This window comes from Lepus europaeus, chromosome 5 (assembly GCF_033115175.1).
Source record: "Lepus europaeus isolate LE1 chromosome 5, mLepTim1.pri, whole genome shotgun sequence".
NCBI lineage: Eukaryota > Metazoa > Chordata > Mammalia > Lagomorpha > Leporidae > Lepus > Lepus europaeus.
The window spans coordinates 93,922,645-93,937,739 of NC_084831.1; the positions used below are offsets into that span (position 1 = coordinate 93,922,645).

General features: G+C 41.4%; 1 protein-coding gene across 1 annotated transcript in view; it reads left to right on the forward strand.

Moving 5' to 3' along the window:
- The first annotated feature begins 3,458 nt into the window (after positions 1-3,458).
- Positions 3,459-15,095, forward strand: part of AGL (amylo-alpha-1, 6-glucosidase, 4-alpha-glucanotransferase) — an 86,231-nt gene continuing 74,594 nt past the window's right edge. The window contains exons 1-2 of the mRNA XM_062191810.1: positions 3,459-3,691; positions 4,250-4,399. Of these exons, the coding sequence (XP_062047794.1) occupies positions 4,318-4,399 (82 nt within the window). The 5' untranslated portion in view covers positions 3,459-3,691; positions 4,250-4,317. The remainder of the gene's footprint in view (positions 3,692-4,249; positions 4,400-15,095) is intronic.

The window sequence follows — 15,095 nt, forward strand, 5'->3', positions numbered from 1 at the left end:
CCGTTCAAAATTTCTCCAACAGCTCTTTTTCCTAGAATAAAACACAAGTCCTATATATGCTTACAAGATCTGGTCACCCCCCTCCTTCACCATCTATCTGTCCAGTCTCCTATCACTCTTCACTCAGCTACAGAGACCTTTTTCAATTCACTAAGTATGCTCCAACCACATGGCCTTTGTACTTTCTGTCCCTCTGTGTGTAATCCTCCACCTTGGACGTCCTCTTCCTTCTTTCTTTCGGTTTGGCATCACTTATCTTGTCACTGTATTTAGAACTGCAGACCTCCTCCACTGTTCCACACTTTTCTCTTCCCTGCTTTATTTCTTGCCACCTTTTATTATCCCATATAGTTTACTTATTTGTTGATCTGTTTCTTACCAGTAAAATGTAGGAGTTCCACGAGGGCAATAACTGCTTTTATTGTGCATTCCAATGTGTCTAGCAAATAGTAGATACTGGTAAATAAGCTATGGATTCCCAAATTTAGCTTGGGGCCATTTGCAACTATCCATTCTCAGTCTGTAACTGCAGAATAGAATTTAGGACAAAATGAAGCACTGGAACATGGGCAGAGAATCTGAAACAGTTACTTTCTGTTGCTAGTTTTTCAAAGGATGTTGCAAGGAAAGCTTCTATTGCAATGTTGCACTCAGAGGAAGCTAGACTACCACAAATATGGAAAACAAAACAAACAGTCTCTGGGGATGGGCATGCGGCCTACTGGTTAAGAAGCCTACTAGTCACCTACATCCTACATTGAACTACTTAGAATAGAGTCCAGGTATTACCTGGATTGAGTTCCTAGCTCCTGGCTCCAGCCTAGCCCAGTCCCAGCTACTGTGGGCATTTGGGAAATGAATATGCAATGGGAACTCTCTCCCTCTCTGTCTGTCCCTGCCTTTCAAGTAAATAAATAAACAAATTTTAAAAATATTTTTAAAAAATAACTAGCTTGAGTCAGATCTTTGAATAGACCAATGTATATTACAAACAGAAAGGGTCCTCCACTCCCTCTTTTCTACATCCTGGACATGCCTTTTGGTGTAAAATGTGAATGTCTTGGCAAATTCCTCTTCAGGGAGGCAGTTTCTTTAGGGAACTATACTTTCCCACTGTCTTCTTTACTTGCCACAAACAGAGCTTTCATCTGAGCCACTCCCAATTGACACTGATTGTATGGTGACACCCCAAGTGAAAGAAACCCTTGAATTATCTAACAAAGTTAGCTAACTCTGATGGAACTGTCCCTAGCCTGAGCTCAGGATGACCAGGAAGTGGGAGCAAAGCAGTTGTCAGCGGCAGCTCATGCAGGGCTTGGTTGCTCTTGGGGAGTGGTAGCTCTGTCAGTAATCATGGCGGATTTCACTTGGTGCCTAGCAGTCCTGAGTTGCTGACTCAGAGTGCCAAGAGGTGAGATCGCCACCTGGACCCCTTTCTATCCAGCACCCCATGGAATCAAGAGAGAGCGATTTGGGATTGCCATTCTAGCAAGTGTCTAAGAGTCGCTAAAAGTGAGAGCCAGCACAGGAAGTGTGTTCTTAGGACAGAATTAGTGACTTGGAGGGGGTAGCCTTTTTTGTTCCGGGAGACTGAGGATCACAAAAGGGGCGGCCCAAGAAACCCCAGGCTGGGTTTCTGGGTTCCTTGAGGTTGTCCTTCCCTGTTCCACAAATGTTGTAATATTTTATTCAGGTATAGAATCCTCTATTGGGAACAGGTAGAGAACAATAAGGAATTCCATGTTTCATAACCGATAAAAATTGTGATTTCTTTGGCTTTTCTTTCCACTGCTTTCAGGTATATTGTCTAGAATCTTATTTTCCCTTGTTCATGGAATCTCTAATGGTTTGCTAGCTTTGCCCATTTTCTATGCCTGGCCAGTTGGGATAAAAATTTTTTTCCATGATGTAAACTAAGGCACCATTGCTGGGTTTCGATGAACTTTCTGGGGGCAGGGAGTGGGAAGTACTGTCCTCATATCCATGGGACATGTGGTTTTCTGTGCCCTCATCATCTGGTTCTTCGTATGGCCCAGGATAAAGAGAAAAATAAAAATAAATAAATGGAAATGTAGTCTTTCTCTAAGTCCCTTAATGGAAACAAAAAATAGCATGAAGGAGAACACTCCACCTAGCCTGTGCAGCCAGCATTCTTCCTAGAGGAGCAGCTTGGCCAGCACCATTTCCACACGACAGCATTACCTGGCCTCTCAGAAAGTGCTGCTTGAGGTTATTTGGAAACACCTCAAGTAAACTCATCCCTGGTCTCCTCTAATAAGTCTCCTGAAACTAACCTTCCATATATTTTAAAATATTTATTTATTTATTTGAAAAATGGAGTTACACTAAGAAAGGGAGAGTCAGAGAGTGGGTGAGTGAGCTTCCATCCCCTGGTTCACTCTCCAGATGGCTGCAACAGCCTTGGGTTTGGGCCTTACTGAAGCCAGGAGCCAGGAGCTTCTTATAGGTCTCCCATGTGGGTGGCAGGGGCCCAAGCTCTTGGGCCATCTTCTGTTGCTTCTCCCAAGTACATTAGCAGGGAGCTGGATGGGAAGTGGCACAATGGGGACCTCCACCTTTGTCCATATGGGATACTGCCATGTCGTCCCAGGAGGCGGTTATAACCACTACACCACAACCCCAGCCCCTTCCTATTAACTCATTATCCTTTTTGGACCTACACTGGTACGTTAAAATCCTTGGAAGATGGCTTTTACTTTTACCCCCAGGCATAACCTCTCTCAAGGCATCTGCTCTGAGCCTGGAACTTCTGACCTGGAACAGCCTCCTCGCGGCCAATCGTCAGCATAAGCGCACAAATCCAGCGTCCATTAGATACAGCAAGGCGTAATCAACGGTTGTTTTCGGAGCGGCTACTCTTCCCTACCTAGTCCTTCTGCGTCTGCAAGAAGAGGAGCCCCGCGGGCCAGAACTAGAAAGGGTAGGCACGTGGCGGACAGGATGCCAGGGGCTGTGGCCAGGCCCGTTACTGTAGATAAGGGAAAACTGAACCCCCAGGACGCTTAGGCCAAGTTACAAACAAAAATTAAACAATACTCATCGCGGAAGAAAGAGGCAGAACGTCAAGTCACTTGCCCCCAAACCATTCAGCTCTACCCACAAAAAGGTCTTGCTGTGCAGCTAAGGACCAGCCTGGTAGCGCAGGATTTTAAAAGTGAACCAGGAGGTCGCGGGCCGTTCAAAGACGGGCGCATCCCGGCCGCCACACTACCTCGTGACGAGAAGAAAGCTAGGGGGCCCCAGCTTTGGCTGCATCAACCCCAACACACCTGCCCCCAGTCGCCGACGACTGCGGGGCCCACACTCTCGCGAGACTAGCGGTCCGGGCGCGTGGGTCCGGACGCTCCCGGAAGTGGGCGAGGGAACGAGTCGGCTCGCACCTGGGCGGCGGGTGCGCGCACGGCCGGGGCGGGTCGAGGGGGTCTGGTCCCGGAGCTGCGCGAGACGGAGTCGCGGGGGCGCTGCCAGCCTGTCACACCCGTCCGCGGCCCTGCCCCGGGTGCCGCCGCCCCTCCCTTTGCCCTTCACGGCGCCCGGCCCTCTTTGGGCTGCGGCTGGTGTTTGTGGCTGAGCCTTTTCCCTTTCGCATTCCTCACGTCCCGTGCCCTCCTCCGGCACCAGAGCGGCGGCTCCCGCAGTGTCCCCGAGCCGCACGTCTAACTTGCTCGGCGTAAGTGCTCGGAATGCCGCTGGCCTCTCGGGAAAGTGCATTCTTTCTATCTATAGCGCCTTCTGTACATCCTGCGTCCGCGGCGTCTATTCCAGGGACAACAACTGCTTCCCTCGGCTGTCATCTCCCCATTGGTGGCCTCCGCCCCGAATTTGGGAATGGGGCGATCTCCCACCTGTTATCTTTGAGCAGACTAATCTCCTGTAAGCTGCAGTGCCATTTGGAGTCTTCACAGCCAAATGGCTTGGGGCTGGGAATTTTTTCCCCTCAACGCTAGTCTTTCCTAAATACATTGCTTTTCTCAGAGAATACTTTAGGTTTTTTTTTTTTTAATTGCAAGAATCTATGCTGCAATATCTGCTTCGATCTCACTCATTGAGCTCGAAGGGAGGAAAACAGCTATTAATTTGCCTTCCCATATCTTATTGATAAGATCCATTCTTTGTTATTGCTCTGCTAGGGTTAAAACATATTTAGAACATGTAAGTGCAGCTGTCAGCTCTGGACGGTTTCAGGTAATGGTTATTTTCTTGATCTTAATTCCTTTTTGTTTCATAGGGGTGACTCATTCGACTTTGGAGTTCTTTTAATTCTTCTGAAATATTTCAAGTCTTCTAGAGGCCAAAATGGGACACAGTAAACAGATTCGAATTTTACTACTGAACGAAATGGAAAAGCTGGAAAAGACCCTCTTCAGACTTGAACAAGGTCAGTAGCAGGTTGTTTGATTATCTTGTGTGTGTCTATGTTTTTAATTCACTGATGGTCATATAAAAAATTTTTTAAATTTTGTTAGATATAGTTCTCTGGGATCTTTCTGAAACTTGGTTTGTGCAAAGATGGTGCTACAGTTCATTCCTGCTGAAAGTTGATTTTAGTTAAAAATGTTTTATAGCCATCATTTTAGGACAAGGATAAAATAGTTCGCTTTTCTTTGCATACTAACTCCTACTTAAAACAGAAGTTACATACCTGATCAGAACATTGACCGTATTATTTCTAATGGCATTCATTGTTAAAACTTGGTAAATTACTTTATGTGTAATTTTGCTTTGGGTATATCTGTAGTCTTCCTTTTTTATAGCTTTCACTGTTTTCCATTACTGAGGCTTTAAATTAGTAAAACTGCTTACAACAAAAAATGAAGTATATGCTTATCAAATTTTCTCAAATGTAAGGGTAAAAAGCCTGAAAATATTTTCTTTCCAAATAAAGTGAAATGACGGATCAGGTTATGCTGACATATATTTCAACTATGATTTAAAAGATCAAATTACAATTCCACAAGACTAATAGAGGCTTTTTTATTGTACCAAATGGATATTGTCTGTCAAAAACATTTTTGAAGGAATGTTTTTACTTCCCTAATATGTTAAGAGTTAGATTCTTGAAACACTTTCAGCCATTAAGTGTGTAACCTCCAAACTAAATCCTCCATGCTGATTCTTCCAACTTTGTGTGGCATTTAAGATCACTGAGCACTTACTCCATTTTTGGCTAACCTGACTTTGCACTTCTGGTTTTGATTTTGTTTTTACCCCTACCCTCTTGATGAGTGTTTGTGTCCCAATGGCTCTGTTCCTTCTACATTTTAATTAATTGCTAGTATCTGCCAAGAATCTTTTCTCCCTTTTGTTCTCCTGCCGTCAAAGAATTATTTATTCTAACGGCCTCAGCTGTTGCCTCTATGTTGATGACACCTTTAGAAAGAGGAGCCTTGAGCTTTGCTTTCTTCTTGGAAGCACTTGGTTACAGTATATGGACAAGAGTCGTGAACCAGAATTTTCCTGGCTTTGCTGCTAATAAACTATTTGACTTTGGTAAAGTTACATTCATTCTGAACATTAGTTCTTTTGAGTGAAATGAAGGTAGCAACACTACTCTTCTACCTTTCTGTGTTTTGAACTTTAAGGAGTGAATACAAGAGATTGATAGATTAGCTATCTATTTCCATCCTGTATCTTGGTTTCATCCTGATATTATGCTGTAAAATAGCCTCAGGAGAGCTATACTTGGATGTGCTGGAATCTAACATGTCTAAAATCATCCCCCATCCATTCCCAAACCTTCTTTTTATTAGTGGTATCTCCATTTTCATAGTTTCCAGGCTAGAATCATTATACTTTTCTTTAATTACTTCTTCTCTTCAATGGCTGTCTCTCTTTAAGTCCCATAATTTCTTTACAAATAGACTTGCTTGCCTACCTCTCTATCTCTTCCAGATGCTCAAATATAGATGCCAGAACCTTATGCACTCTCTTCCCTTTTCATTTTTATTTTTTGAGGATTTATTAGTTATTTCATTGAAAAGCAGAATTAGAGAGAGATTGAGAGAGATCTTTCATTTGCTATTCACTCCCCAAATGGATGCAGCAGCCAGGCAGGGTCAGGCAAATCCAGGAGCCTATAACTTCATCCTTGTCTCCCACGTGGGTGTCAGGGGACCAGGTATTTGGGTCATTTTCTGCTACATTCCCAAGCTCATTAGCAGGGAGCTGGATGGAAAGTGGAGCAGGCAGAACTGGAGCTGGCATGCGTGTGAGGTGTTGGCTTTGCAAGCATTGGCTTAACCTGCTGTGTCACAACCCCAGGCCTTCTTCCTTGTTTATTAATTGGCATCTGTAAAGTCAAATTTAAACATTCCCTGGCCTCTAAGACATTCTGTAATGGGAATTTATATACTATTGTTCCCTATGATTAGTGTCTGACATCATTATAGTTGCCTCATTCATTCCTGTTCATTTTCTCCCCAGTGGGTTTTCTCATGCCTGTCCTTATTTATACTCCTACCCCTATCAATGTCTTCTGTATTAAAGCCCTTTAACTGTCATTCTGTCTGTTGGCTACCTTGCAACTTTTTTTTTGTTGTTGTTATAAAACAAGTTTATTCTGCAATACTTTATCATAATGAATTGCATGTCTTTGGTAAAAATAAACTTTATAAACATTTTAATAATCAGAGTACCTTGCAACTTTTAGCTGAAATTTCATCCAGTCTGTGCAGTCTTTCCTTAATTTTTCACTGTCTCTGATTTCTTATTACACAATTAGCACTAATTAAGTGCTAAACAATAAAATAGTGTCTAAAGCCTTATTAGTTCTGCAGTGTCAAACTAGAATTTAAGTTGTTTGGAACAGCCATAGTCTTATGCACCTAGTGTGATTGATTGCTGAAACTCCAGTTAAAACCATCAAAGACTAAATTTAGCTATGCTATCTAAAGAGGGAACTATGAAGGCTTTTCTGAAGAAAGGTAGTAATTGACTCCAACTAATTAAAACCAGTAAATTCATCTAATGCTGTAATGGGAATGTATCACACATCGTTTATACAGTAATGATGTGATCATAGTATTTTAGAAGATAATTTGTAATATGAAAGAGAAGGGACATTGAAGACAGGGTTCTTGTCCCTATCTAGGTTTAAAACAAAACAAAAAAGGAGGAAGGAAGGGAGAAAATCATTGAGGTGAGACTGTTTAAAAACACATCTGGGGCCGGCGCTGCGGCTCAATAGGCTAATCCTCCACCTGCGGCGCCGGCACACCGGGTTCTAGTCCCGGACGGAGCGCCAGATTCTGTCCCAGTTGCTCCTCTTCCAGGCCAGCTCTCTGCTGTGGCCCGGGAAAGCAGTGGAGGATGGCCCAAGTGCTTGGGCCCTGCACCCGCATGGGAGACCAGGAGAAGCACCTGGCTCCTGGCTTCAGATCAGCGCTGTGCGCCGGCCGCATCATGCCAGCCGCAACAGCCATTGGGGTGAACCAACCGAAAAAGGAAGACCTTTCTCTCTGTCTCTCTCTCTCTCACTGTCCACTCTGCCTGTAAAAAACAAAACAAAACAAAAACCACATCTGGTTTCTCATAAGGCTTTAGCAACATCTGAGTTGAAAACAAAGGGACAGATAAAAGGCATTCTAAAATTCATAGGACTTGGTAATCAATTATATATGCAGAAAAACTGAAAATTTTTTGTTTTTTTAATATTTAATTGATTACCAAACCCTTTTTAATTTTTCTATGCTTTTCTCTTTTACCTAAGAAAGGATCCCCTTTCATTTTCAAGACAACTATCTCTGTAGATTCTTATAATTCAGCTAGAACAAAAATAAATAAATAAATATCTTCTCTAGCTCAATCTTTGCCTTTTCCTATATTCTCTATGATTTAATGACAGAATAATGAACAAAGTAAGTATTCTCCAAACCTGGAATTCTTCCCTGTTTAATTTAGGTTGGTTGAGTTTACCATTTTAAATATTTTTAAAGAAAATGTTTCTATATAAATGTTTCTTGACTATGAGCTTGAGTTTTTATGAATTGAGTGGAGGGAGAAGATGGAAAATTTTAGTTCACAATAACAGTTTAATCACTTACCTTGTTAGTTGCCTACAAGAGGGATGTGGTTGATCCAAATAAAGTCTTTCTAGTGTTAGTCTGAGGAATAAGATAGCCATGCCATGTACTGCTATGACTTAAGCTAATTTTAGCAAACTCGTGATCAACTCTAGAGCTGACATACTGTAGATATTCTGATATTTTATTTATTGTATATAAAAACTTTCGTTTTGATGATTTAGATTAGCATTCTACAAATTACATGTGTACCCCTTGGGAGCTATGCACTGATCTGGCTATTGAATACAGAATTTTTTTAAGTAATTCCATGTTTCCAATAAATGGATTGACATTGTTACTCTCAGTTTGTATGTCAGATGAATTATAAACACAAAAAGATACACTCTGAAGAATAGTGGAGGGTTTGTAGGTCTAGAAGGGGTTTGCAATCACATCCTTACTTGTTTCTTTACAGTAACTTGTTGCCATGGATGTCACTTTTACCTGAGCCTGGTTAAGTAAATAAATAGGTTACATTATCTTAAATAATAGAATCTTTACATATTTTGTTAGGAGAGGTAAAATAACAACAAACATCTCCTTTGTCTTACATTGAAGTTGTTAAAGATGAATTAGACAGTATTTCAGATTTGTTCTTCAAGATTTTTCCCTCTTCAGTAATGACAAGTGGTTTTTTTTTTTTTTAAAGATTTATTTATTTACTTGAAAGTTAGAGTTACAGAGAGAGGAGGGGCAGAGAGAGAGAGAGAGAGAGGTCTTCCTTGCGATGGTTCACTCCCCAATTAGCCGCAACGGCCGGAGCTATGCCGATCCGAAGCCAGGAGCCAGGAGATTCTTCCGTGTCTCCCAGGTGGGTGCAGGGGCCCAAGGACTTGGGCCATCTTCTACTGCTTTCCCAGGCCATAGCAGAGAGCTGGATCAGAAAAGGAGGAGCTGGGACTCGAACCAGCTCCCCTATGGGATGCCAACGCTTCAGGCCAGGGCGTTAACCCACTGCGCCACAGCGCCCGGCCCCAACAGTGTTTTTTAATAGTCTAATACTTAAAAAGTATTCAGAAAAATAAAAAACACTTAGTTTGACTCTTTGAGATAAACATGAGTGAGAAAGTTAACTGGTTTTTTTTGGTGGAAATTGATAATGTGGAACAGAGTTTGGCATACTTTTCCTTTTAAGTGTTTAATTAGCAAATCTTGGCAGCTTTGCAAACCATACACACTCTGCTACAGCTACAGAGCTGTGCACAAAAGCAACCACATGCAACACAAATGAATGGGTGTTGCTATTTGTCAGTATTATTTTATTTATAGGAATAGTTGTTGGGCTGGGTATAGTTTACCATCCCTTACTGTGTAGCAAAAGCATTTTGAATATATATATTTTAGAAACACTCTCATCATTATATGATTTTACACATATGAATGAGTATCTGCTCACTATGAAAATTAGTAACAATTTTCTGATCTGTCTGGCCTCTTCCAAATAAAGGGTTTCAGTTGTTTGTCATATCATCTGTTTAATATATGGAGTATCTTCTAATGAGCCTTTATGAAGCAGGTGCTGGATATCAGTGAAAATATGTTTAGTAAGTGCATTTCAACCAAAATCTTTACTTAATTGATGAGCGGGATTGAAAATTAGTATCATGGTGTAGTAAATATAGCCACAAATAATTTCTTTTACTTGGATTTGGGTATCTTTATGTAGAATTTTTAGAACTTTGAGACTGTTACAACCTAGTATAGGGGCCTGTGTATAGGGGCCTGTCATCCCTACCTGTGATGACCAAGTGGGTACCGATTAGGGTTCTGGCTGCTCTACTTCCAGTGCAACTCGCTGCTAATAGCCTGGGAAAAGCAGTGGAAGATGGTCCAAGTGCTTGTCCCCTGCCATCTACCTGGGAGACTCGGAAGAAGCTCCTGGCTCCTGGCTGCTGCCAGGTCTAGAGCTGACTATTGCAGTTGTCTCGGGACTGAATCAATAAATGGAAGATCTCTCTCTTTCTCTTTGTCTCTCCTTCTCTCTCTCTGTAATTCCTTCAAAATAAACTAACATCTTTTTTAAAAAACACTAGTATAAAAATTAATAGAACTTATTTTTATTCACTTTATAAAAATATATTGGAATAAGACTTTTACAAATACTATATTTCTGTCAATGACATATACTATCAATATTAATTTTTAGTGAGTGCATAAGTATTTTTCCATCCATTAAATAAGTCAAATTCATTATTTAAAATAGTTTTATCTTCTTTATATTTTATCCCTTCAAGTTTATTTTCATGTTTCATAATTTACATAATGTAGTAGAGCATCATACATGCATGTTGTATAAATTAACACTCATATTTTTGGAATAATTGTCTTTTTTTTTCTGAAGGTATACCACTGATCCAAACACCCTGTCAGAGATTTTGAGTGAGTTTTAACCTTTGTACTACAAGTTTGTTGAGTCCTTGTGTAATTAGAAAAACAATATTTGTATAAACCTAACAGGAGAAAGGTTGTTTAAATATGCCTAGACAACAGATCTCTGATTGTAGTACATGTTCAAAATGAGACCATTTCTTAATGACTAATTTAATCATTCTTGATACAGATACAGGTATTTATGATTCTCATAATCTCTATTTTAATCATTTATACAATTATTTCTTGATCAGCCCTTTCATAATTGTACTCTAATTTTAAAATATTTTCCCTAATTATAGAATATATAGAAAGCCCTTTTTTCTATGCTTATTTCCAAAAAAAATGGGGTTTTGCTATCTAAACAACTTTGTGACTTGTTTTTCCCTTTACTTCCATTTTTAAAAAATATTTTTTTATTTATTTATTTATCTGAAAGGCAGAGTCACAGAGAGGGAGAGAAGAAGGGAGAAAGAGAGATCTTCTGTCCACTGGTTCACTCTCAAAACAGCTGCAGAAGCCAGCAACCAGATCTGCATTCAGGTCTCCCACATGGGTGGCAAGGGCCCAAGCACTTGAGCATCTTTGGCTGCTTTTCCAGGCACATTAGCAGGGAGCTGGACTGGAAGCAGAGCAGCTGGGACTTGAACCCATGACTTGCTTATGAGTGATGGAATGCCAGTGTTACAGGTGGAGGCTTAACCCACTGTGCCACAACACTGGCCTCTTTTTCCTCTATTTTTAGTATTATTATGACATTTGTATTCTACTTCCCCATTTACTGCCATGTTTGAGCTATATCTTCTTTTTAGAAAGGATGTCAAAGATATACATAGATGCATAAATGTAGCAATAGGATAAGTTAAAAGTGCTTATTAAATGTTATAAAACACCTTGATAACATGATTTATAATGGCTTTATTCATAATGCATTTTTTAAGTTTTTTTTTTTATTTGACAGATTGAGTTAGAGAGAGAGACAGAGAGAAAGGTCTTCCTTTCGTTGGTTCACTCCCCAAATGGCCGCCACAGCTGGAACTATGCCAATCCAAAGCCAGGAGCCAACTACTTCCTCCTGGTCTCCCATGTGGGTTCAGGGGCCCAAGCACATGGGCCATCCTTCACTGCCCTCCCAGGTCACAGCAGAGAGCTGGACTGGGAGAGGAGCAGCGGGGACTAGAACCCAGCACCCATATGGAATGCCTGCGCCACAGGCAGAGGATTAACCAAGTGAGCCACGGTGCTGGCCCCCATAATGCATTTATTATGGGTTTAACAACTTACATTACTAGTCATTAGATATTTATGTAGATTATTGTTAGTCTATTAATTTTAATAAAGAGGCTATGATGAACATCCTTATACATTATATTTATATCACTGATTTTTTAAATATACCTGTTTAAAATAATTAGTCAAGAAATATAAACTCTCAATATATTAATACCAAGTTGTTTTATAGAAAAATTGGTACAAGAAATTGAAAAAGAAATTATTCATTTCTGGCCGGTGCCACGGCTCACTAGGCTAATCCTCTGCCTGTGGCGCCGGCACACCGGGTTCTAGTCCCAGTTGGGTGCCGGTTCTGTCCTGGTTGCTCCTCTTCCAGTCCAGCTCTCTGCTGTGGCCTGGGAAAGCAGTGGAGGATGGCCCAGGTGCTTGGGCCCTGCACCTGCATGGGAGACCAGGAGAAGCACCTGGCTCCTGGCTCCTGGCTTCGGATCGGTGTAGCGCTCCAGCCGCAGCGAGCCAGCCGTGGCGGCCATATAGGGGGTAAACCAACGGAAGGAAGACCAAAACAGAAAAAAAATTATTCATTTCAATGAACAATGTAAGAAGTAAAAAGTGAATCTCTGGATTTTTGCATAGTAGCTCTACTTGGATGATATAGTTTCGTTTGCTAAGCCATTTATTGGGAATAAATTTCTATCCATATTCTGGTTTAATCCAAAAATATGGTTAACAGTACTTGTCTCTAGGTAATAACTTTTTCCAAGAATGCTTAGAACTTCCATTCCCTCATATTTTCCATAATGCAGAATACAAGGCTGACTATATTTTCTTTTGGAATTATAGGAGTATTTAATTGGATTAGAGTAACTTGGAAGGGTTCAACATCTTCTCCATGTCTTTTACTGAAATCATTTGTTTACAGAAAGTATCTTTTTTTTTTAATTTTTTTTTATTTTTATTTTTATTTTATTTTTTATTTTTGACAGGCAGAGTGGACAGTGAGAGAGAGAGACAGAGAGAAAGGTCTTCCTTTTGCCGTTGGTTCACCCTCCAATGGCCGCCGCGGTAGCGCGCTGCGGCCGGCGCACCGCGCTGTTCCGATGGCAGGAGCCAGGTGCTTATCCTGGTCTCCCATGGGGTGCAGAGCCCAAGCACTTGGGCCATCCTCCACTGCACTCCCTGGCCACAGCAGAGAGCTGGCCTGGAAGAGGGGCAACCGGGACAGGATCGGTGCCCCGACCGGGACTAGAACCCGGTGTGCCAGCGCCGCAAGGCGGAGGATTAGCCTGTTGAGCCACGGCGCCGGCCTACAGAAAGTATCTTACTCAATACTTAATATTGTTGTGTGGAACCATTTATCACCTGTTAAACATTTATTTTAAGATTTATTTTTTATTTATTTGAAAAGAAGAGTTACAGAGAGGCAGAGGCATAGAGAGGAGAGGTCTTCCATCTGCTGATTCATTCCCAAAATAGCTGCAATGGCCAGAGCTGGGCTGATCTGAAGCCAGGAGCCAGGAGCTTCCCCCGAGTCTCCCATGCGGGTGCAGGGGCCCAAGGACCTGGGCCATCCTCCATTGCTTTCCCAGGCCATAGCAGAGAGCTGGATCGGAAATGGAGCATCTGGGACAGAATCCGGCACCCCAACTGGGACTAGAACCCGGGGTGCCGGCGCCACAGGCGGAAGATTAGCCTAGTGAGCCGCAGTACTGGCCCATCAGATTTATCCTTGTTTCTCTGTACTTACAGAAAAATTCTAGCTACCTGTAAGATACTCTTTGTAACTGGTTTGAGCCATTTGGTTTTTATGGACCCTAATGTAATTTTATTCAATTTTCTTGTTTTGGGGATCCACTGAACTTCTTGACTTCTTGTTTTTTTCTACCAAATTTTAATATTTTTCACCTATTATTCATATAATTTTTATGTCCTCATTTCTCTCTTCTTGTTTAGCACTTTAATTAGCTATATTCATTTATTAAGCCTCTTGAATTAGAAGTTTGATTTGGATATTTATTGTTTATGTCTCTACTTACCTTTTTGTTTTGTATTTGTTTTTGAGAGGTGGAAAGACAGAGTGAGTGAGAGAGACAAATAAAGAGAGGGCTCCCATTTGCTGATTCTCTCCCTTAATTCCCTCAACAGTAGAGCTGAGCCAGGCCAAACTCCCTCAAGATAATAGACAGGGGCAACTGTAGGGACCACTGTCTTTTGTTGTCTTTGTCCAGGGTATTGAAAACCATCATTTCATATATTTTGTCTGGTTTTGTTGTTTCCATTGTTTTAAGGAGGAGGGTAAATCCAATCCCTTTTATTCTATCTTTGCCAGGAGCAAAAATCTCAGAACCTCTGTGTCTTCTGCAGTGCTCTTCCTCTTATATCTGTGTGATCAACTGCCTCACCTCTGTATGTTTAGTTTTTCTTGGATACTACACATTATGAATATTCTGTATCTCTGGGTTGTGTGGTCTTGCTTCAACAGAGTGGTGGGTTTTAGCAGCCATTTATATTATCTGTGATCAGTTCATCCCTTTTGAGGCTGCTTCTAAGCCTTGAGAGCTTTGTACTATTTACTTATTGTAGGCCCTTCTAGGTTTCTCTACTGAATAATCCAGGGATTCACAAGGATTTTTCACCCCGGTTAAAAATCAAATGGTTCCCAAGCCTATGTGAGTTCTGGGAATTGCTCAGTTTGTATTTCCCAGTTTCATTCTTGACCAGCCTCATGAAGTCAAGCCCTACTCATGTAAAGCTTAGTATTCAGGTGCCCTTCGGTAGAATTCTGGAGCTCGCTCTTTGCATTGCTCTCTTCTTTGCAATACTCTGCCTTGAAAACTGTGGTCTTTTGAACGTCCCCAGACTCTAATCTGTCTCCTAATGCACTGAGACCTCCATCCCTGCTCTGCCTGCCACAGTCCACGATGTTGCCTGACTCTGGAAGTTTGAGAATTTCAGAGATTACCCGTATCTCAGGGATGACAGTCCTAAACTGTCTACTTATGAAAGCAGTTGTTTCATTTATTTTTGTTTTACTGCAAAGGGCAAGTTTAGTACCTGTTCTATATCTTGAATGATTTTTTTTTCCTTTTTCATTTAGAGTGATATTTTTAATACATAAACCAGGTCGTGTTACTCTTCTACTTCGAACTGTTTACTGACTCCTCATTTCAGTCAGACGCCAACATACTTACAGTGGCCTGCAAGGCTGTACATGATCTGGTCCCTGTTACCTGCCTTTCCTCCTGGCCTGCTACTCTCCCCTCAGCTTATTCCAACCGAGCTGTACTAAACTTCTTATTATATCTGGAACTTTGTCGTCTCCATTTCTTTTGCATAGTGGTGTTTTCCCTAGATGGTCACGATAGTCATGCAGCTAACTACCTCACTTCTGTTAAGCCCTCAGCTTCT